This window comes from Arachis stenosperma, chromosome 6 (assembly GCF_014773155.1).
Source record: "Arachis stenosperma cultivar V10309 chromosome 6, arast.V10309.gnm1.PFL2, whole genome shotgun sequence".
In the NCBI taxonomy this organism is placed as follows: Eukaryota; Viridiplantae; Streptophyta; class Magnoliopsida; order Fabales; family Fabaceae; genus Arachis; species Arachis stenosperma.
In genome coordinates this window covers 108,542,821-108,567,457 of record NC_080382.1, presented here as the reverse complement: position 1 = coordinate 108,567,457, position 24,637 = coordinate 108,542,821, and the positions used below count along the sequence as shown (strand labels likewise).

At 33.1% G+C, this 24,637-nt stretch overlaps 1 protein-coding gene across 1 annotated transcript; it reads left to right on the top strand.

Annotated features, from left to right (window-relative positions):
* The first annotated feature begins 12 nt into the window (after positions 1-12).
* LOC130934384 (uncharacterized) lies at positions 13-4,536 on the top strand. Its single transcript, XM_057863959.1, has 4 exons — positions 13-87; positions 3,293-3,382; positions 4,018-4,146; positions 4,300-4,536. The coding sequence occupies exons 1-4, from the start codon at positions 13-15 to the stop codon at positions 4,534-4,536; spliced, it is 531 nt and encodes a 176-aa protein (XP_057719942.1).
* The last annotated feature ends 20,101 nt before the right edge of the window (positions 4,537-24,637 follow it).

The window sequence follows — 24,637 nt, the reverse complement described above, 5'->3', positions numbered from 1 at the left end:
GTGCCGTACAGAATGGCTCCGATAGAGCTAGCTAAACTTAAGACTCAGTTGGAAGAGCTTCTGAGTAAGAGGTTCATTCGACCAAGTGTATCTCCGTAGGGAGTGCCAGTTTTATTGGTGAAGAAGAAAGATGGAGGAATGCGACTCTGTGTGGATTACTGACAGTTAAATAAAGTGATGGTGAAGAATAAGTACCCATTGCCGAGGATCGATGACTTAATGGATCAATTGCAATGATCTGGGGTGTTTTCGAAGATCGATTTGAGGTTAGGTTAGCATCAGATAAGAGTAAAGGAGGATGATATTCGGAAAACGGCATTTAGAACATGCTATGGTCACTATGAATAAGCAGTGATCTTCTTTGGGTTGACAAACGCGCCTGCTGTGTTCATGGATTACATGAACAATATATTTTGTCACTTTTTGGATAAGTTTGTGGTGGTGTTCATAGATGACATCCTGGTTTACTCAAAGACGGTGAAAGAATGTGAAAAGCATCTGAAGATTGAGTTGCAAATCCAGAAGGAGTGAAAGTTGTATGCAAAGTTGTCGAAGTGTGAATTCTGGAAGGAAGAAGTAAAATTCCTAGATGTGTGGTGAGTAGAGGAGGAATAGTAGTGGATTCTTCAAAGGTTGAGGCGGTAATAGAACGGGGAAGACCGACGTCAGTGACTGGGTGCGTACGCGAGTTGGAAAAAATACCACATCTGCGTATGCGTGACATAGTTCGCGTACGCGGGGCCCTGTTTTTCAACAAATTAAGTTTATGTATTTTAAACATGATTTTAAATCTCTAAACCTCTATATTTACTCTTTTAGACCCTAAATATTAGTTTTGAGTAAAGTGAAGAGATTAAGCTATAAGAATGGGGTAACTTGGAGGTGAAAAAAGCTTCGAACATGATGAAATATGAATGGAAAGTGCAGAAAAGGGGTATGTATCAGGTATTTGGCCTTAATGAAATTGAATGAATGAAAATGAATGATGATTTGGCAGGCCATGATGAATATGAATGAATAAATATGAATGTGAATGTGGCTTATGCACTTCTTTATCTGAGATACAAGTTTCCTTGGGTAAGATGCAGTGGCTTGCCACCACGTGCTCTAGGTCAAAACTCGATACTCTATTGACCCTACGTCGTAAGATGTGGCTGGATACTTTAACGCCCCGGAAATTCCCCCAATGAGCATAATTTATTTATGAATGAGAAAAAGCTATGCATAGACTCTTGGGGATGCGCGCACGGGGGCCTGTCTGAGGTTTAGCAACTGGACATGTCGGGTTGGCTTTATAACCGACAGATGAGACTCATCAGCCATAGAGCAGGCATACATCATATGCATATGCTTGTTTTGTTTGCTAGTGCATTAATTGGATTTGCTTATATGAATCAATATGCTATTTGTTATACTTGTTACCTAAATTAACTGTACTCTAATTGTGTTCGCCTTGTCTGTTTTGTTTGTCTGTGTGACGGGTGCGCAGAATTTAATTCCGCACAACTGAACCGGCAAGTGTACCGGGTCGTCCAAGTAATACCTCAGGTGAATAAGGGTCGAATCCCATGGAGATTGTCGGATTGAGCAAGAAATGGCTATCTTGTAAAATTTAGTCAGGCGATTAGAAAAGATGGTTGTGTAATTAAACGCATAAACAAAATAATAAAGAACAAAATACCAGATTGAGGTGAAAACAGTGATAAGGATTCAGTTAAGGCTTTGGAGATGCTATTTCTTTCCGAATTAACTATTCTTACTATCTACTTCAATAAGGAATGATTCATTCAATGGCAGTCGTAAGTGACTAACTCATGTCCTCTCATCAAGTTAATCTCTTCTAAACCACAGTAGTCCACCATATCTGAGTAACTCATGTCCTCTCATAAAGTTGACTCATGGCTTCTCACTGTAGCCGAAGATGAAACTCTAAGCAATCCACTCCCCTTTGCGATCCTACTCAAAACGCCACACACAAGGTCAGATCTTCCAGATCAGAGAGTGCTACTTTTCTGACTCTATCCTTAGCGCCACAGAGACCTCAGTAACCCACGGTCAATGGGATTTCATGTCACGTATCAAAAGTTGCCCAGGTACTCTCTTGGAATCCGCAATGAACTCTCTAGCCGTGGTTCAATGCTATCCGGGTCACGACTCACACGGAACCCATGTAGAACAAGGATGAATGTCATGGTTCATCCTCAATTCATGAGATTAAGAATGAGAATGCATAAGAGAATAGAACCAAACATGTAATTAAATAGAAACAGTAATATTATTAATCCATCAAAATCAGCAGAGCTCCTAACCCTAACTTAGGAGGTTTAGTTGCTCATAGCTTATAGAAAGATAATGGAAAACGTGCAAAAGGGCAAAAGTCTCTAACAAAAGGTGAACTTTTGTCTATATATACTATTCTAATGACTAAGGATTAAAAAAGTAAGATAAAATGGACTCCTGGTGCAAAAATCTACTTTTTGGGCCCACTTGGTGAGTGTTTGGGTTGAGCATGGGGTGATTCCACGTGCTAGGACTTCTGTTGGGGCGTTGGATGCCAAGCTTGCTCCCTTTTGGGCATCTAAAAGCCATCTTGGTCCTTCTAGGGCGTCCAAACGCTAGGCAAGGGGTCAGTAGGGCGTTTAACACCCGTTTTGGGCCATCATTTCCAAAGATAAGTATGAACTATTATATATTGCTGGAAAGCCCTGAATGTTATCTTTCCAAAGCCGTTCTGAACGCGTCATTTGGACTTCTATAGCTCCAGAAATTCTCGTTTGAATGCACGGAGGTCAGAATCTGACAACATCTGCAACCCTTTCTTTGTCTTTGAATAAGACTTTCCTAAAACTTATCAGAATCACCCAAAAATCACCTAAAATTATAGAAAAATCACAAAATCTCAAAGTAGCATCCAAATAGTAATTTTTGCACTAAAACATGCTAGAACTTGATAAAACTTAACAAAACATAACCGAAACATTAAGAAAACAATACTAAAAAGTGTATAAAATATCTGCTCATCAGTGACTCTATTGGTGTTTTGGAGGATTTTGGAGGAAGGAGAATGATTTTGGAGGGATTTAGTTAGATTTTGGTTAAGTTTAAGAACCTTAGAGAACCACCCTGCTTATGGTTTCTATTTAAAATCCTTAAGTTTTATAATATGGGTGCCGGAGTTCTAAGATCGCCTATGACTTTTTTGAGACCTTATATCTTATGTATGTGGTACCTTTACCATGTTGAGAATGTTTGGTTCTCATTTGATACGGATATTTGTATTTTTCAAATACAGGTCGAGAGGCACCTCGCTAGGCATTTGGAGTTCCTAGCACAACGGAGTTGGGATGTCGCTCCAGGAATGAAAACTGATGTGGCGTCCTATGTATCTAAATGCTTAACTGTCAAAAAGTCAAAATTGAGCATCAGACCATCTAGAACCCTCAGCCCTTAGAAATTCTACAATAAAAATAGGAGGGCATCGCAATGGATTTTGTGTTGGGTTTGCTAAGAACTCGAGCTGGATTTGATGCTGTCTGGATGATTGTGGATCGGCTGACAAAGTCAACTCACTTTTTATCCATTCGGATGAATTGTACCTTAGAAGAGCTAGCATGTTTGTACATCAAGGAAATTATGAGGTTGCATGGCATGGCTACCACCATAATCTCCAATAGAGATCCACGTTTCACATCTAGATTCTGGGGAGCCTTCCAACGGGCATTTGGAACTTAGTTAAGCTTCAATATGGCATACTGCCCTCAAACCGATGGCTAATCAGAGATGACAATCCAAACCCTAGAGAATATGCTGAGGAATTGTGTTTTGGACCAGCCGGTGAGCTGGGATCGGTATATGCCGCTAGTGGAGTTTGCGTATAATAATGGCTACTATACGAGCATTAGAATGGCTCCGTATGAGGCTCTGTATTGGAGAAAGTGACAATCTCCTCTATGCTAGTATGAAGCTGGGGAAATAAGCTTGTTAGGCCCTGAAATGATAGTTAAAACTATCGAACAGATCAAGAAAATCCGAAGCCGAATGCTTGTTGCTCAAAGTCATAAAAAAAGCTACGCCGATCAAAGGAGAAAGCCTTTAGAGTTTGAGAAAGGGGAGCATGTGTTCTTAAAGGTCACACTAGCAACCGAAGTGGGTAAAGCGATCAAAACAAAGAAACTAAAAACTCATTATATCGGTCCATTTCAAATTTTGAAAAGGATTGGACCGTTAGCCTACAGAATTGCCTTACCGCCCCATTTTTCAAACATGCACGATGTGTCTCATGTGTCACAGTTTTGAAAGTATACTCCTGATGCCAGTCATGTTCTGGAACCTGAATCGGTTCAAGTAAGAGAAGATTTGACACTGCAAGTAACCCCGGTTAGAATTGATGACACCAGCATTAAACGGTTGCGCGACAAAGAGGTTTCATTGGTGAAAGTTGCTTGGAATTGGGCTGGAATCGAACAACACACGTGGGAACTTGAATCCGAAATGCGAAAGGACTATCCACACTTGTTCTCAGATAACCAAATTTGAATTTTTGGGCAAAATTCTAATTTAGGTAGGTAGGATGTAAACGCTACGTAATTAATGAATAATTATCCAATAAATTAAATACTAATAAAAGAAATTAGAAAATGAAATTTTATAGTTTAATTAGGAAGGATTAATTAAAATACGAATTTTGACACTAATTTTAAAAAATTTGGCCCAAGATTGGCCCATTTGGGACAAACTGGTCAAACTGGGTCCAATCCAACCCACAAATATAATGAGCTTCAGCTCATTCTCTCTCCTTCTTCATGCAAAAACACTGAAGAACTCAGCAAGAAGAGGAAAAACACTCAAATATTACAAACCCTTATTTTCAATTCAAATCCACGTATCTTTCAACTCCGAGCTCCGATCGCCGCACCGTTTGTGCCCTCGCGACCGCAACGTCGAGCTCTACAAAGTCCAATACTTAATTAGGTAAAGAAGTAATTTTTTAGTTTTGATTATCTCCTCCCCCAATTTCAAAAATCCTACGGTTTGGGTGTTGAAATTTTGTTGGTTTTGATGTTTAGGATCAAGCTAACTTAGGGGGCTTGCCGGGTTTTGACCCAATTTTCCGTCAGTAAGGTGAGAAATCACAAACCCTAGTGAATATCTTGATTAATTTTGGTTAAGTATTAAGTTTGTGTATATGTTTGTGATAATGTATATTAGATAGTGAATATGTGATTGCAGAACAATATTTGAGGTGATTAAAAGCTTGGAAGTGAACCTTGGTTGCTGAATTTTGGTGGTGGAGGCTTGTGGTCATGAGTAATTGAGGTGTCTTTGGCGTATAGAGAAATCATTCAAGGTATAGTTTTGGTTTCTCGTATGTAATATATAATGTCTTGTGAAAATGTAGGCTAGGTGACCATAGGATAGATTGGAATGTATGATTATGTTGAATATGCAGTAGAATTGATGAGAAATGTTGGATTACTATGGGAATTGGATTGGTGGTTGATACTTATGGTTGATAATTGATAAAATGATTAATTGAATGAATAATGGTAATATGTTAATGTTTGAATTTGAGGTTGTGTTGATTTTGTAATTCTTGGGATTGAATCTGACAAATGGTGAATTGTGGGTATTAAGTTTATTGATGTTAGACTTGATGAATTTATATATAAGGGTGTCATAATATGAATGTGGAATGATGATGTATGATTTGGTATGTCTTGATATTGTTTGCAAGTTTGGAATGTTAGAAATGAGTTAGGTTTGGTAAAATAGAGGTTGGAGAAGTTTTTGTAAAAATTGAATTTTTGGCCGAACTTCAGCGGGTCATAATTTTGCTTTCGAACCCTCAAACTTTTCTAAACTTATTTTATATGAAAGTTGGGTCCGTGAAGTTTACACCGTTTGAAGAATAGATGAAAAACGATTTTTAACAAAAGAGTTATGCGCGTCGGAAGTTGGAGATGTAAAATGTGAAATCTGCACTTTAACAGCTTTTTCAGGAAAATGAAGGCGACGCATATGCAGGCTCATGGTTGTGTACGCGCCATTTGCTTCGGTTTGGTGCACTTGCGCATGCAGGCAAGTGCCGCGTATGTGAGGGGCACTCGCGTACGCGGACAAGGGTTACGTACGTGAGTTGGGAAAAATACCACATCTGCGGGGCCCTATTTTTCATCAAATTGATTTTTTTTGTTTTGAACATAATTTTAAACCTCTAAACCTCTATTTTTACTCTTTACGACCCTATATATTAGTTTTGATATAGTGAAGAGATTAAGCTATAAGAGATTAACGTCCCGGAAATCTCCCAATGAGTAGAATTTATTTATGAATGAGAAAAAGCTATGAATAGACTCTTGGGGATATGCGCATGGGAGACTGTCCAAGGTTTAGCAGCCAGACATGTCGAGTTGGCTTTATAACCGACAGATGAGACTCATTAGCCATAGGGCAGGCATACATCATATGCATATGCTTGTTTTGTTTGCTTGTGCATTAATTGAATTTGCCTATGTGAATCAATATGCTATTTGTTAATCTTGTTACATGTATTAACTGTACTCTAATTATGTTTGCCTTGTTTGTGTGACTCTATTGGTGTTTTGGAAGATTTTGGAGGAAGGAGAAGGATTTTGGAGGGATTTAGCTAGAGTTTGGTTAAGTTTAAGAACCTTAGAGAACCACCCTGCTTATGGTTTCTGTTTAAAATCCTTATGTTTTATGAGCGTCAGAGTTCTAGGATTGCCTCCGACTTTTCCGAGACCGTATATTTTATGTATGTGGTACCTTTACCGTGCTGATCCTCCGGTTCTCATTCCATACGGATATTTGTGCTTTTCAGATGCAGGTCGAGAGGCACCTCACTAGGCGTCTGGAGTTCCTGGCACAACGGAGTTAGGATGTCGTTGTTGGGTTATTTGATGTATATATATATATATATATATTGTATAGACTTCTCCTCATTTTGCTTAGCTCTTGTATCTCGTAGAGGCTTTTGATGGAGAACTAGGGTTATTTTGAGTACTTTATGACTTGAAATTTATATGTATGTGATGAGCGGATAATTTATACGCTTTTTGGCATTGTTTTTAGTATGTTTTAGTTAGTTTTTAGTATATTTTTATTAGTTTTTAGTTAAAATTTACTTTTCTGGACTTTACTATGAGTTTGTGTGTTTTTCTGTGATTTCAGGTATTTTCTGGCTGAAATTGAGGGACCTGAGCAAAAATCTGATTCAGAGGCTGAAAAGGACTGCAGATGCTGTTGGATTCTGACCTCCCTGCACTTGAAGTGGATTTTCTGGAGCTACAGAATTCCAATTGGCGCGCTCTCAACTGCGTTGGAAAGTAGACATCCTGGGCTTTCCAGCAATATATAATAGTCCATACTTTGCCCGAGATTTGATGGCCCAAACTGGCATTCCAAATCAGCTCAAAACTGCCCGACGTTAAACGCCGGAACTGGCACAAGAATGGGAGTTAAACGCCCAAACTGGCATAAAAGCTGGCGTTTAACTCCAAGAAGAGTCTCTACACGAAAATGCTTCAATGCTCAGCCCAAGCACACACCAAGTGGGCCCGGAAGTGGATTTTTATGTCATTTACTCATCCTTGTAAACCCTAGGCTACTAGTTCTCTACAAATAGGACCTTTTGCTATTGTATTTTCATCTTTAGATCTTTGAATCTTTTGATCATGTTTTGGGGGCTGGCCTCACGGCCATGCCTAGACCTTGTTCTTATGTATTTTCAATGGTAGAGTTTCTACACACCATAGATTAAGGTGTGGAGCTCTGCTGTACCTCGAGTATTAATGCAATTACTATTGTTCTTCTATTCAATTCAGCTTGTTCTTGTTCTAAGATATCACTTGTTCTTCAACTTGATGAATGTGATGATCCGTGACACTCATCATCATTCTCACCTATGAACGTGTGCCTGACGACTACCTCCATTCTACCTTAGATTGAGTGGATATCTCTTGGATCCCTTAATCGGAATCTTCGTGGTATAAGCTAGAATTGATGGAGGCATTCAAGAGAATCCGGAAGGTCTAAACCTTGTCTGTGGTATTCTGAGTAGGATTCAATGATTGAATGACTGTGACGAGCTTCAAACTTCTGAAGGCTGGGCGTTAGTGACAAACGCAAAAGAATCAATGGATTCTATTCCAACCTGATTAAGAACCGACAGATGATTAGCCGTGCCTTGACAGGGTGCGTTGAACATTTTCACTGAGAGGACGGGAGGTAGCCACTGACAACGGTGAAACCCTACATACAGCTTGCCATGGAAAGGAGTAAGAAGGATTGGATGAAGACAGTAGGAAAGCAGGGAGACGGAAGGGACAAAGCATCTCCATACGCTTATCTGAAATTCTTACCAATGAATTACATAAGTATCTCTATCTTTATCTTTATGTTTTATTCATCATTCATAACCATTTGAATCTGCCTGACTGAGATTTACAAGATGACCATAGCTTGCTTCATACCAACAATCTCCGTGGGATCGACCCTTACTCGCATAAGGTTTATTACTTGGATGACCCAGTGCACTTGCTGGTTAGTTGTGCGAAGTTGTGATAAAGAGTTGAGATTGTAATTGTGCGTACCATGTTGATGGCGCCATTGATGATCACAATTTCGTGCACCAGTATGTATATAAATATTCTCCAGCCAGCCTTAGCTTCACAGGCTGAGTTCGGGGCTTGAATATTTTGTATCATTGACCCTCTATTCTCTTTGTTATATATATATATATATATATATATATATATATATATATATATATATATATATATATATATATATATATATATATATATATATATATGTAAATATACCTATACTTTCTTCGTATGCAAGTAAACATTATTCCTGAGTGTTGTGCTTTTAATTTCACGATTTTGCTTTAACTATCCTTTAAGACTCATCGAATATTATATTCTTTCAATTACTATACGTATATATATATATATATATATATATATATATATATATATATATATATATATTTATTTATTTATTTTAGAGGTCGTAATACCACACCTCCTCTGTTTTACGATTTAAGCGTAAAACTCTGTGTGGTATAGTGTTACAATTAAAAGCTAAATTTAATTGCTCAATGAAACACCAAACAAAACGTTATTCAAGTGAGTGTTAAAAAAAAGAAATTCCGCAGAAAAATAATGTGATTTACCATTAGTGTTAACGAATGTAGAATTGGATAACTCGATCATTTTTTAGTGACGATCAAATGCCTTTCTTTATGAGCTGGTCAAATGAAACAAATCACATTGCTTAACATAGTCATTATCATCCTTTCATGTTTCACCATTCATTAGAAGACAAACTTTTTATAGACAAACTGTTCGTACACGGAATATTGTATTCTGCACTTTTCGTCTGTCATACAGTATATTTTTTTAAGGATTTTCAATTAACACATGTCTTAAGATATATAATAAGTTTATTATTAATAACAAATTTTAAATATTTTTTTAATAAAGACAAAATAAATATATTAAAAATTTAAATTTTTATATTTATAATAAAAACTTTTTATTAATAATAAATTTATTATATGTGCCATTTAGACACATATAAGCTAAATTTGTTTTCTAAAAATATAATCCTTTTTAATATCGATACCGTTTGGGTTACAATTGTTTATGTATGTTTGTACGGTCATGTTAGCCATTTATATATATTACTAGTGTAAAATCTGCACTACGCGCAGGCCAAATATTGATCTATGGTAAAAATTTATTAAATATGTGTATTTATACTAATAATTATTACTTTTAGTTTGAAAAACTACTTTTGTTAACAAATTTATTGTACAATGTATAAGATTGTTACACCATCTCTTTTTCAGAAGTCAAATAATCTTGCCGATATAAATAAATTCTACTTAAATATAAAAACTATTATGTTTATTTGTTTAAATATAGTTACACAAACAACAAATACTAACCAAGTGGCATTTAGTTATAATAATTAGACCCCTAGTGTATAGTTAATCACAGATCGTGTATTTAATCTATTTGTTATAATTTGTTTACAAAATTATATGTATATTTAACCCAAGTCTATGGCTAAGCACGAATTGTGTATTTAATTTGTAAATAATTTTTTAGTATCAATCATCTTTTAAGTATTTTTTCAACAAAAAAAATTATGTGAATCATTTCCATTGGCCCTAATTAAAAATGCATTCAACAAAGATAAAAATAACTACTCTAATAAAGAATAATTTATGAGAAAAAATAATAACAAACAATTAAAAAGATTTAATATTGAGAATTTATTTCTCCATCAAAAACCATCACATCCACACCATGAAGTTTGTCACTTATTTGAGTAAACATAATCATGGAACCAAAATATTAGATAGGAATATACAATGTATGTACAAATTTGGTGTTATCTGTATCTTGTGACAAATTTTTGCACGTTATTTCATTGGAAATCTATTACTACTCTCCTTGGCAATATGATTTACAAAACCACATTTGAAGCATCCACAACCTGAATTCATAAAGTATGGCATTGAGATTACAAAAGAGAAGCTACAGTTGTAGAATACTGCTGTAATGCTACCACAAAATAGAACTGTATAAAACACATTCTTACATTTCGTGACATGTTTATCATTTATCTTTACCCTTCTAGTTCCTCCTATATTGCGACCACAATTTTCTCACACTTTGAATCAAAATCCACATATATTCTCTGATAAAAAATCAAGCATTATCTATCTATTATCGGGGAAATAAAAGTAAAAGGATTAGTGGTAATAGTTTTCTATTCATCCCAAATTGTAATTTTTAAGTATATATAGTTGATAATGAAAGTTTAAATGCATAATTGAAAAATCCTACAACTCGAGACATCTAAGAGGGCAATTAAAATCAAACTAAGGATGACTCATTAAAAAAAGAAAATAGGTAAACAAATTGATCTCTTTTTTTTTTGAAGAGCTAAGATGCAAGATCCCTTTATATAACAACCTCCGGATCTGAAATTTTGAATGTACCCAATCAAAATAAAATTTCATTTGACAGTCTATATATTTGTCTTCCAAATTCACATATGCAAGAATGGTCATAATTTACATATATAATTAAATAAGAATGGTCATAACTCATAACCATATGTAGCATGGAAGAATGATCATAATTTACATATATAGTTAAATAAGATTCATCTCTGGAATTTAAATAAAATTAATTTGGTTTTCAATTTTCATGTTTACAAAAATTGTTGATTAGTATTCAATTTTAATACCTTTAATTCACGCAATGCACCAAATATTTGAATTATGATGAGATAATTTGACCAACAGATGAATCTTAGCTTACTTCCATATCGTCACAAAATTATGAACTTTGAGAATAACTCAAAATTTTGATAATCTTATGTTATATTGCACTGAATTGTTATTAATTAGAATAATTAGTAAGCTAACCTTTTTCCTTCAAAGGAACTATGGAGACAACCCCAATGAGAAAAGATTTCCTTCAACCTGTTTTTTCTAAAATTAAACACATAAAAGCACATAATTAGTCTCCATCTCAAGAAATTATTCTTACCAAAGTAGTTTCGATATAAATCATTTATACTTACTGGAACTTCCTCATAGTGCAGTAGCCAAAGAGTTCTTTTTGCCAAGAAAATTATCTTTATATCAGTCAACAAAAACTACATAACAGTCACATTTGTAGGTGCTACAGAAAATCACGCCATGGAAATGAGAAGAAACACTTATACATGCTCTTGATTTCATTAGTATCCAACGGGTACAATGCCAGAGTCAACTACTGAGTCAGAATTGAGGAACACGCTCTAATTCTCCAATTCTACTGTGATTTGTGAACTAAGAAAGAAAAAAAATATGGGCAAAAGAGATATTTAAACCATAGATTTGGAATTCAAAAATTTTTTGGTTGAAACTTACTGCTCAATGAATGTTATCTGAACATTTTGATATCAAAACTGGAAACTTGTCATACATTTAAACTAAACACTTATTGATCAATTAGTCTATACACTTGTCAAATACATCTTTAAAGATGGGACTGCACCCAACAACAAGAACTTTAAACAACAACAAACACACTAAATCACTTAGTCAAACAAAGATAAAAGCCTTCTCCAAATCATCATGAAGTTCCCATAACCCTATCATGTATAAATCTAAAAAAAGAAGCTATAAAATTAAAATTTTAGATTGAACAACAGGAACGTGTATGAGTTTCCTTTAGTCAAACTTTTCAAACTAAGTAGTTTCATGGATTGCTTATTAAAGCAAAGCATTAAAGGACCTTAAGAAACACCAATATTATTGCTTAGTGGAATGCTTTATGATAACTTTGCAAAAACCTATTAATAGCTGATTCTTTGCAAACACCAATATGTAATTAATTCATTGCATATGCATACATGTATAAAGGAAAAAAAAAGAACTACTTAGTTGGAGATTCTTTTTTTAATTCTTTTAAATTAAGATTTAGATATAAACTGAAGTGGTGCAGTGCAGAGGAAATAAAAAAAGAAATACCTTAAGGTAAGTGTCTCTCTTAGATGTTTTTTTTTCAGAGTATGGGGAGTACCACTTTATATATGATCATCACTTTGAAGAGTAAATTATAATGCAATTATCTTAATGATACATCTAATTTTAAATGAAGATGATAATGAAATTAATCTAACCCTTTCAACATTCATAGATCAGAAAATTTGAATTGTACATCTTTAAAAATAATCTTGTGATCTGCCGTCATTCCTTGCGATACATCACCAATATGTTCTGGATAAAGAAATGGAGGAACTTAAAAAATGCTAGATCTTTCAAAGAAATAATTTCCATAAATTGAATATACAAAATCTGACTATTTGCAACCTACAGAAATTATACAATGATAAAAATAAAATTTCTAATGTATCAATGTTCAAAGAATTGAAAAAGAAGCTCACACATTGTTGATTTAAAAAAGTAATGAACTTACCACAAAAGCAATCTCTTCAACAAATAAAGGTTCAATGCCAAATAATGTCTTTTCTCCAATGTTCTCTCCATTAATAGGATTTTCTTTACTGAAATTATTGCCCTCACTCCATCCAGTACACTTTTCTTATTCTATTTATGAGAAGCACACAGTGAATTTGAAAATAAATTTAAAGAAATAAAAAAGCAAGAAAATTTAAAAATAAAAATAGAATCATACACACATGATATCCTTTCAAATCAAACCCTTATTCTGAGAATCATTCACATATGATATCCTTTCAAGAAATGTGTTTTTGTTTTTTCAAATCTTTGAAACCCAATTTTTTTTTAAGTTTAATGGTCAAAGAAACACTTCATAAGTTTTATTTGTTTTCTAACCTTTAAAAAGTAAATTACCCTCTGCAACATGGCGGACAACAGGGTTTCAGATCTCTGCGTTCTCTTCATCGGTATAGTCAACTTGCCGCTAGCTGTTCCTTCTTGAATGACGGGAGCAACACAACTCACAACTCATCGCTGCAAGTAAGTATTTATCTTAGATATTTTTTTTGAGAGTATAGGAAGTACCACTTTGTGAGCCTCACTTTCCTTGTCCGCTTATGAGAAGTACAATGTGAATCTGAAAATAAATTTAAAGAAATCAAAATTTAAAAATTTAAAAATAAAGAAATAGATATGAAAAATAGAAAAGTAAAAAAGAAGAACACATAAACCTATTATTTCTAAGTAAATCACACAAATAAAAGAGACAACAACTTTCAATAATTAGCATATTGCCATTTCAACTTCACCATTTAACATGGTGTATTTAGAGGAGAAGAGAATGGAATTTGCATATCGAATTTCAAGAAAACAATGGAATCCAATTCTAGATTTATAAATGTCTAAGAGGATACAAAGAAGTAGTACCTTATCCAACTCAATTATTAAACAAAAAAAAGGCCAAAACACGTATTACAGGATTGATGCAATCAATTTTATGAACAAAATGCACCACAACCACGATAACTAACAATCACCAATTTAATCAAGGGCATGAATAAGGCAAGTATTAATCTTTTACCTATTATATATTAGAAAAAATGCATATCTACAAATGACAAAAATAACGTGATCACCATCTAAAACTTGTTATGTGTCTAGTTCATTCACAACTATATTCACTGTCAGTCTGTCACCAGACAAATTCAGTGAATTTCCTAGACATGATTTTAGCTCCTAGTTACCTGCTACCACTGCAAAAAAAATTAAATAAAAAAATTAGATCACATAAATTTCCTAAAATGCAATATAATTTTTCAAATCTATAAAAACACAACCGACGATAGGATATCAAAGCTCTTCATTGGTGTCGACAACTTGCTGCTAGCTGCTCCTTTTTTATTGATGGCAGCAACACCACTCACTGTTGTCACTATTCTTTCTCCTTGTTGCTGCATCAACAGCCACGACTAGCTTGTTATTCGGAATCTCTGCTACTCGACGAAGACCGATTCGAAACCTCTACCGCCATCTGCTGCACCGACCACCACCACTCTACCTTCTCTGCCAGTTATTGCTTCCATCACTAGTGAGCTCCCTCTTCTTTCTTGCCGGTGATATCTCTATGTATTTTGAATCGCCACTCCATTTGTGCTTCAATTACAGATAGCACTTTCGAGAAAGAAAGAACATAAAGAGAGATAGACAAAGTTGAGGAAAGAAATGAATTTTAATATCCTGAATTTAAATCTGTTTCCTCAAACACTGATTTCAAAATAGTTCAGATATACACATTTAAATTTTGATCCAAAAGGAGAAAGATTGCGCTCAATATCAATTCTTCTTTGTTTCAAAATTTGAACTTTACTTTACTTTTTTATTGTGCCACTTGTCATACAAACAGAATAAACACTTGTCAAATATAAGAAAAGTGGGAAACCACACCTTAAAAGCTAGCTGTTAAGGGGAAAGAACCACTCTCCTTATATACAACATCAAGCATCTCATACTACTCGATGTGAGACTTTGAACACCCATAATACCCAAGTTTCTAACATATATATATATATATATATATATATATATATATATATATATATATATATATATATATATATAATGATGCTGATAAAATTGATAATTAGTGCATATGTACTTCGCTTACGTGTCTTCAAAATTTTTTTAATTGTTTAATACAGTACTATTTGTATTCTCCCTTTTCCTAATATTTAATGGGTTAACTTTTGTTAAGTAAATGGAAAATGGTAACAACCATATATATAAATTTGGCATTAGATTTTGAAATATATTAATCTGGGTATACATTTTGTATAAGACCATATCTTTTTTTATTTATTTTGGTAGAATTAATTTGATATAATAAATAAATAAATAATTTATTTATTCTAAAATATTAATAGAGTATTATTAAACCATGATTGTCTTGAATTTAATTTTTATGTGCTATTGATTTGATATAAAATTAATTAATTTTTTTAATATATAAGAATTATTATGTGTGTCATTTATGCGAATATTAATTGATCCAAAAGAAGATTTATATTTGTTCAAGTTATATATACACATTAATAATATTTGAATAATAGAGAATTAAGAATAAATTAATGTTCATCATATATGTGAACAATAATCGGCTAAAAAAAATTTATTGTTTGGTCCAATAATAAGCATAGTCTGCATTTGTTTATTTTCTATTAATTATATGATCAATAATCGGCTCAAAGAAAAATTGTTGTTTGGCCAATTAATGAAAAATGTATGCAGTAATAAATAAGTTGCAAAGTTTAAGTTTTTCATGTACGCATTTAGTCAATCCGAAGAAAGACTTAGCATGTGACTGAAATTTTTGATAATATTTAATTACTGCCATAAGAGTATCACTTACAAATAATTTTTCTATCCAAAGATTGAAAATAATATTGTTCTACATATCTCAATATGGACTTTTTGCCATTATTTAACTAATGTTTACTATATATTTTTTGCTCTAATCCAATTGCTATGGTTTCAGCTACCAGTATTTCTACACAAGTTAGTAGTATTCTTATACTAAATGGTATAAACTTTATGGTTTGGAAGGATATGGTGGAGATTGTCCTCGGTTGTATGGATTTAGATATAGCTCTTCGAGAGGAGAAACCCACTTTAACTACAGAAAACCTCAATAAGGTTAAAATAGAGAACTTGAAGAGATTCAATCGAATGAGTATCATGATTATGAATATGCTCCATACCTGAAGCATTTCGAGGCTTAATTCCTGAGAATAAAGATGCCAAAAAGTTCTTGACAGATGTTAAAATTTTTTTCCACTAAGAATGAAAAAGCAAAGGCAAGTAACTTTTGAGCAAACTTGTCTCCATGAGGTATAAAGGTAAAGGAAATATAAGAGAGTATATTATGAAAATGTTTCATCTTGTTTTCAAATTGAAAGTACTAAAGTTAGAGTTGTCTGAGGATTTACTCATGCATTTTATTTTGATCTCTCTTCTTGCACATTTTGGACAATTTAAAGTGAGTTATAACACTCTGAAGAACACTTAGTCCCTCAAAATGAGCTTATATCTCACTGTATATAAGAAAAAAAGAGACTACAATTAGATAAGACTGAAAGTGCTCATATAGTTTCATCTTCTCAATATAAAAAAAGTGTGATACTACTGCAGATGCACTTTCTCAGCAGAAAATAGGTAAGAAACAAGATCAAGCCTCAACCTGTTTCTTTTGTAAGAAAGTAGGACACATGAAGATGAACTGTATATACCACTTGGCGTGCAAAAAATGTATGATTCTTACTTTCGTTTGTTTTGAAAGTAGTTTAAGTTATACACCAGTTGATAGTTGGTGGGTAGATTATGCTGCTATTACTCATTTAAATGTTACTATGCAGGGTTGTCTATGGAGCCGATCGCCAATTGATTCTAAAAAGATACATCTATGTGACAGACATAAATATAGTTGTAGTAGAAGTTATAGGAACCTTTAGATTATATTCTACAACTAAATTTTACTTGGATTTGTTTGAGACATTTTATGTATCATCGTTTAGTTGAAATTTAGTTTTTATTTCTCATTTGGACTAATCAAATGAAAGGAAATTAGGTGCCGAAAGAGCTAAAGATGTCTTAGAGTTGATACATACCGATATATGTGGCCCATTTTCTACTATCTTTTGAAATAGACAATGGTATTTTATTATATTTGTAAATGATTACTCTCGTTTTGAGTATCTATATTTAATTCATGAAAAATCTCAAGTTTTGGATGTTTTCAAATCTTTCAAAGCTGAAGTTGAACTTCGATTTGAAAAAAAATAAAGTTGTCAAATCTAATCGTGGTTGTGAATACTATAGAAAATATGATGGTTCCAGGTCCTTTTGCACTTTTTTTTAAGAGTGTGGTATTGTTCCATAGTACACCATGCCAGACAAACCTAACATTAATGGTGTTGTAGAGTGAAAAACCAAACTTTTAAGAACTCGTTGAGAAGTATGATTAGTCATTCTTTCTTACCTGAATCACTTTGGGGAGAAGTTTTAAAGACCACACTTTACATCCTTAATAGGGTGTCAAGCAAAACAATTAACAAAATCCCTTATGAAATTTAGATAGGCAAAAGGCCCAATATAAAGCATTTACACATTTGAAAATGTTTAGTTGAGGCACGACCATAGGCCGCCATAAAGAAAACTGAACTTAAGAATAATAAATTGCTACTTTGTTGGTTACGCTGAGCATTCACGGGAATACAAATTTTACATTCCTACATCAAGATCTGTTTTTGAAATGGAAAATGTGAGATTTCTTGAGAATGTTGAGTTGGGAGGAAGAAAATATTAGGAATGTTACTTTTGATGAGGATCTACAACTGACAATGATTAGGTCTTCATATTTATTATTGTTCAAGACACAGTTATAGTACAAGAGAATAATAAGAATCCTCCTCAATCTCAATCCATACAGCAAGCTAAACAATCTCAAGAAGTACTATTAAGGAAATCCAACAAAACAAAAAAAGAGAAATACAATTTCAGATGAATATATAATCTATCTCTAAGAACATGAAGATGGCATTGGTTTGGCAGAAAAACCCAATCAATTTCGGCCAAGCCATGCAAAGTTCTAACTCGCAAAAGTAGATTAAGGCCATGAATGAAGAGATAAAGTTTATGAAAGACAATGACTTTTGAAATCTCATAAAATTACCTGAAGTTGTGAAAACAATTAGTTGTATATGGATATTTAAAATCAAAAGAGATTTTAAGGATGATGCAGAAAGATATAAAGCTCGTCTAGTTGCTAAAGGCGTTACTCAAAAGAAAGTCATAGACTATAAAGAGACTTTTTCTCCAATATCATCGAAAGAATCTTTTAGAACCATAATGGCATTAGTAGCTCATTTTGATTTGGAACTACATCAAATGGATGTAAAGACAATGTTTTTCAGTGGTGTCATTGATAAAATGACATATATGGTACAACTAGAAAATTTTTTAACAAGCATTTCAAAGTTTATAGTTTGTAAGTTAAAGAAATCCATCTAAGATCTCAAACAAACTTCTCATCAATGGTATCACAAGTTTCTTCAAGTCATTACCTCATATAATTTGAGATAAATATTATAGATGAATGTGTATATCACAAGTTCAGTGGAAGTAATACATATATTTGGTCTTATATATTAATGACATTCTAATTGTCAATAATGATATAGACTTGTTGCATGAAACTAAGAAATTTTTATTGAACAAATTTGAGATGAAAGATCTTAGTGATGTTTCTTTTGTATTAGGAATCGAGATACTAAAATATCGCTATCAAGGAATTTTTGGATTATCACAAAAGAACTATATCAAAAATATTTTAAATAAATATGGTATGAAAGATTGTAGACCAATGGACACATTAATGGCTAAATGAGACAAGTTTAGTCCCAAAGAATACCCAAAAAATGATCTTGAGAGGACAACAATGCGTAATAAACCTTATGCATCAGCACTAGGGAGCTTAATGTATGTTCAAGTGTGAACACGTCCCGCTACATTGTTCATAGTGGGAGTGTTGGGTAGATACTTGAGCAATCTTGACATGGATAATTGAAAAATTGTTAAACACATAATGCATTATCTGAAGAAAACAAAAGATTACATGATTACTTATCAGAGATTGGAAAATTGAAAAATCATTAGGTCTTTGATTTCGATTTTGCAGGATGCCAAGATAGTAGATGCTCTACTTCAGGCTATATCTTGTGTTGACTGGAGGAAGTATTGCATGGAAGTTTAACAAACAGACTCTTGTAACTTCTTCAACAATGGAGACAGAGTACGTCGCTTGCTTTGAGCCATCCAAACATGGCATATGGTTGCGAAACTTTGTCACTAAGCTTAGTATAGTAGACAATGACATTGAAAGACCATTGAAGATATTTTGTGACAATAAGTGAATATTACTTTACTCCAACAACAATAAGAGCTCGACGAAATTGAAGCATATAGACATCAAGTTCTTAGTTGTCAAAGAGAAAGTTCAAGAAAAACATATTTTCATAGAACATATAAGAACAGAGTATATGCTCGCAAAACCGTTAGCTAAAGAATTGATCCATCAGTCTTTCATGAGTACACTGTCCAGATTGGTGTCAATATATGTGATACCTTAATTTAGTGGGAGTTTATTTTATGCTATATGAACTATGACAGATATTGAATTACCTTTTTGTAGAATTAAGTTGACGACTTATTTAATGATATTTGCAATATTTGTTTTGCAATATCTATTTTGTGTTTGATTTCAATGAAGTTTTAAAGTTGGACCGGCTGAAAATAGACATGCACGAGATCACTTGACATATAATTTTCATATTATTCCTCTAAATTTGATATATGTCGTTAAGTATATTATTATGGTGATCATCGTGGTTCAGTCGTGATACCAATGTGATAAAAGCTACGATAATTGCATAACTGATATATGAGACTAACCAAATTGTTAAAGTGATAAGGAAAATAGCATTCTGATGTGCGCATAAAGTTTATAAGATATAATTATCTCAAAAAAATATACATGTATAGCTCAAGTGGGAGACTATTAGAAAATTATTAATTTTCTAATCTATTTATGGGTAACACATATATCAATTATAATTACAAATTAAGCTAGTTCACATTAAATGACTTATATGTGTATATTTTTTTTCTTCATTCAATTTATCTATGCAAATTACCGTACTTTTTATGGTTTAATTTGAATAATCTTGATTATAAAATTATTTGTTCTAACATTTTCTATCAAATTGATAAGATAATAAATAAATAGAATAATAAAATGCAAGAGTACAACTAAGTACATATTATTTGGGGTGATTGAACTTTTGTTAGCACGTTATAATAACAACATTCAAATGTTCATTTAATGAATTATATAAGTGACAATATTTAATTGATATTTGTTTAAAATGATACTATCTTTTCTGACTGATACTAGTATCATTTTAGATATTGTATCCAATGCAAATTTTAATTTTAAATAAGTTTAGTTACTATAGATGTTAGTAGTGATATCCAAAAAGTATCCCACTGAAATTGCTCTTAAATTGACTTCTGAATTTTATTTTGAGTTTTAAATTGGTTTTTAAATTTCAATTGTCTCAATTTGGACCTTAAATTTAATTTATAACTCACATTAGCCTCCTCAAATGATTTCCATTAATGTTGTACGTGGCATGCTAATGTATACCGTCAATGTCATATGTCAAAACAAGTTCTGAGTATGTAAAAATAAAATGATAAAATGTCTATTAGTAACACGTGACAAGTTGATGTAGACAATTTTATTATGTGTCATAACATAATTTGCTACGTGTCAATTTAGTCTCATGTATTACAATATAATTTGTCCACGCATTAGTGATTTGTTTCATTATAAGTTATTCAAATTGGACTTTAAATTTTCATTCGTGATTTATTTTAACTTTTGGAATTGAAAAACGTGGATCAAACTAGTCCCTAAAATAATTTTTATGTTTTTTGTTCATAAATTCTAGATTATTAATATTTTTTAAATCTATTAACTTTTTTTATTTTTCATGTATTGCATATATACAAAAAATTTTACAAAAGTTTTTAAATTTTTAATTTTGATCCTACAATTATTTATAATAATTTATTATTGATATAATATATAATTATATATATAATTGAATAAAATATGATATTTTTGGTTTTGGTTACATTATGTATATTTTATACAAAATTAAAACTTATTTAAGTCTTATTTAATTTCATAAGAACTATTAACACTAATTAATTAATTAATAAAAAAGATGTCTTCTACAAAATTATTACAAAATAATTTGTTTAAAAAATAATTAAAGACAATGATTTAATTTATTTTTTTATGTAAGCATTAATATCTTTTTACTTTTTTATTTTTCTTTATTTTTTAATTTTTTATCGAAAACAAACATTCACACATCTTTTGTTTATAAACCACATATATTGCTAGAATTAAAAAACGGTCAATGCTTTAATGCAAAAAAAAAAAAAAACAAATGACACAAAATGTTAAATCAAATTTCATTATTACCATCAGATTACATAATTTAATTTAGTTGGATTCAATTAGTGATCATGTATTATATTTGATAAAAGAGGTATCACTCACTACAAGAAAAATATTGAATATCGTTAGATTTATCAAATAAATTCATCAATAATAAATTTACTGTCGGACACAGTCATCCTGGACTGTATAAACATTGCTGGAAATTGCTTACCGACAAGGTTCTGAAAATCGGACCGGATCGATCGGTTCAACCGAGTTAATCAGGAACTGGTCAACTGAGCGGTTCGATCCACTTGCAAAACCGTCCTGTAAAAAACCAATGAAAAAACCGACCGAACCGGTCGAGTTTTACCAAGCTCCGGTTTTCCCACCCAGGCACGGAAACGACGTCGTTTTGACGCCTTAAAAAAAAGAAAAAGGGGCTGAAATGAAATTGAACGCTGCCGACTCTGAGTGAGCCACCTTCTCCTCTTCGAAGAGTCCCAAGTCACAACCCTAATTTCCTCTTTGAAGATAGTCACCTCCAAGGCTCCAACAAACACCACCATCACCTCCAACAAACGCCGGATGGAAGCGTCACCGTCGCGGACCAGGCATCGTCTGATCGTCGTCGGGCATCTGGTCGTTGGCTTGTCATCTTGGCCATTGACTCATTGGCATCATCTAGTCGTCGTCGGGCATCTGGTCATCGTCGTCTGGCCGTGCTCTTTTGTGGTGAGTACTCTAAGTCTCTAAGATAACATCTTTGTTTTTCAATGAATTTTGTTTATTTGGTTTGGGTTGCTGACTTGTTGAATTTTGTTTATCTGTATGCACTGGGTTGCTAACTTGCTGATGTTATTGAGTTCATGGGTTTTTTGGTTTTTATTTTTCAATTGATTTTTTATTCAGTGAGAAATTTAGGGCAGATTTCAATTTAGAGCTTCAGATGGCAAATGCAGAGTTTTTCAGTTTTTCTTCTGAGTTCTTGTTCTGCTTTTCAAATTCTTTTTTATTTTGTTAATTATATGGATTAAAGGTTCTGTAATTTTGAATAAATTTGATGTAAATTCAATTTTAGAATTTTGAAATTTGAATTTAGAATTTTGGTATATTGAATTTTGCTATATAAGTTCAATTCTGCTGTATTGAATTCTACTATATTGAGTTTTGGTGAATTAACTGATGAATTGCTGAATTTAATTATGTTGAATGCCGTATGAATTGTATAAATTGATATATTTGTCTGGAATCTGGATTGCTATCATTCTAAATTTAGATGGAACAACTACAAAATGATCAGCAACCACAACATAATGCTGTCCAAGAATCTCATACAGGTTTCTCTCGGAAAAAATCTAACCCGACTTGGGAATATTTCACTGTGAAGTATGACAAAAATCACAAGGCGAAGTATACATGTATCTTTTGTTTGAATACTTATAATGGAAGGGGGATATATAGGATGAAATATCATCTTGCAAAAAATCTTGGACAAACTAAAGTATGTAACAAAGTCACTGAAGAGGTTAAACTTCAATTCAAAAATTGAAGTATTGTTTTTTGAATGTCGCATTATGTTTAATTATGTTGAATTTAATTATGATGAGTAGTATTTTTGTTTAGTTGAAGTATTATTTGTTCAATTTTGTTTCTTTGGGTTGCAAAACATATTGTGTTTGTCATTTATGTACGTTTGGATTTTCTTTAGTTATAAACTTTGATATTTGAAGTTGTTTATGACCTTTTAATGATAAATTATGGATAATTTATTTTGTGAAATTGTTAAATTTTAAATTTTATTAGTTTAAAAAGTATTGAATTAAAAATTTTAAAAGTAGGTACTGAGTTTTTTATAATTTTACTTTATATTGAATTAAACCGGTTCAACCACGGTTTAACTCTGGTTGAACCATTGAACCATTAAACTAGTCACTCGACCGATTCGATGACCGGTCCGGTTCTCGCAACCTTGCTTACCAGTATTTTTTTCATCTGACGCTAATTACCAAAGGATTTTCTGCTGTTATTGCCAATAGATTGTCAAGACTGAGTTGATAATTACTATCGGATAAACTCCACGGTAACTTTGGCGCCATTTCTCGTGTTTTGGCACCAAATTACCATCGAATTTATCCGCCATAAATTCTTACTAGTCTACTCTTCATCTTCATGAAGGTTGCCAACCCACCCATATACTTTGACGACTTGGGTGAAGCCCTGTTAGTGACGTCGACCCCTTCATTATATCTAAAATAAGCCTCCAGTTCCTTTTTGATAGTTGGACAGATCCACTTTGTTAGGGGTCTTGCCCCTAACGAACGTTGCTCATCATTTGTTGAAGTCCTTTGGCTGTCTGGTGGTCGTAGATCTTCTTGATCATGAGATTGTGTTCTGTATCCTATATGAATTTCAACTGCACAAAGTGATTCACCAACATTAGTTAGTCGGAATAAAATACAGTTCGAATACAGTTATTTAATTCAAACTAAATTAGGTTCTTACTGCCCAATTTTGAAACCATCGCTCTCTGGTCTCAGCTGGAATTTGTGGTAGGTCAGCCACGGGTGGTCGTACATGGACTTAATAACCTCAGAGATCTCTGGTGTGCAAGCATTGGGATTTGGTGCAAACCCGTTAGAGATAAAACCTGATATTAACAAACACATAGCAACACGTAAAACTAAGAGTAACGAATTTAACATTAAAAATTGAACTCATGACTGCATGCCATCAGGCCAACTTCTTAGCCGGATGACAGACGGTGGTGGAGGTGCATCCTATTGTGGGAATTGGAGGAATCATCCATCGCATGGTTTGTTGTCGTTGGATCTGCAGGGGGCATAGCAGAAGGAGGCATGTAGTGCGGGTTTGGGTCCATGATGAATTGCTGGTCTACTGGACCACCTATGACATCACAGGGGTCAACGTGATAGTCGAGGTAAAGGGCGATGACTGAATAGTCACAGGGGATTTGGTGGAAACCCGCCCTCTACCACTACCCCGAGACCCACTCGGTCTACCTCTACTACCTGTCGTCATGTCTACAAAGAGAACGTATTATTAACACTAATCAGTAC

Coding starts and splice junctions, on each gene's coding strand:
- LOC130934384 (XM_057863959.1), top strand. CDS start 13: ATGGCTCCGATAGAGCTAGCTAAACTTAAGACTCAGTTGGAAGAGCTT. Junction 3,383..4,017: donor AAACTGATGTGGCGTCCTAT/GTATCTAAATGC, acceptor ACTATCGAACAG/ATCAAGAAAATCCGAAGCCG. Junction 4,147..4,299: donor AGGTCACACTAGCAACCGAA/GTGGGTAAAGCG, acceptor CAGTTTTGAAAG/TATACTCCTGATGCCAGTCA.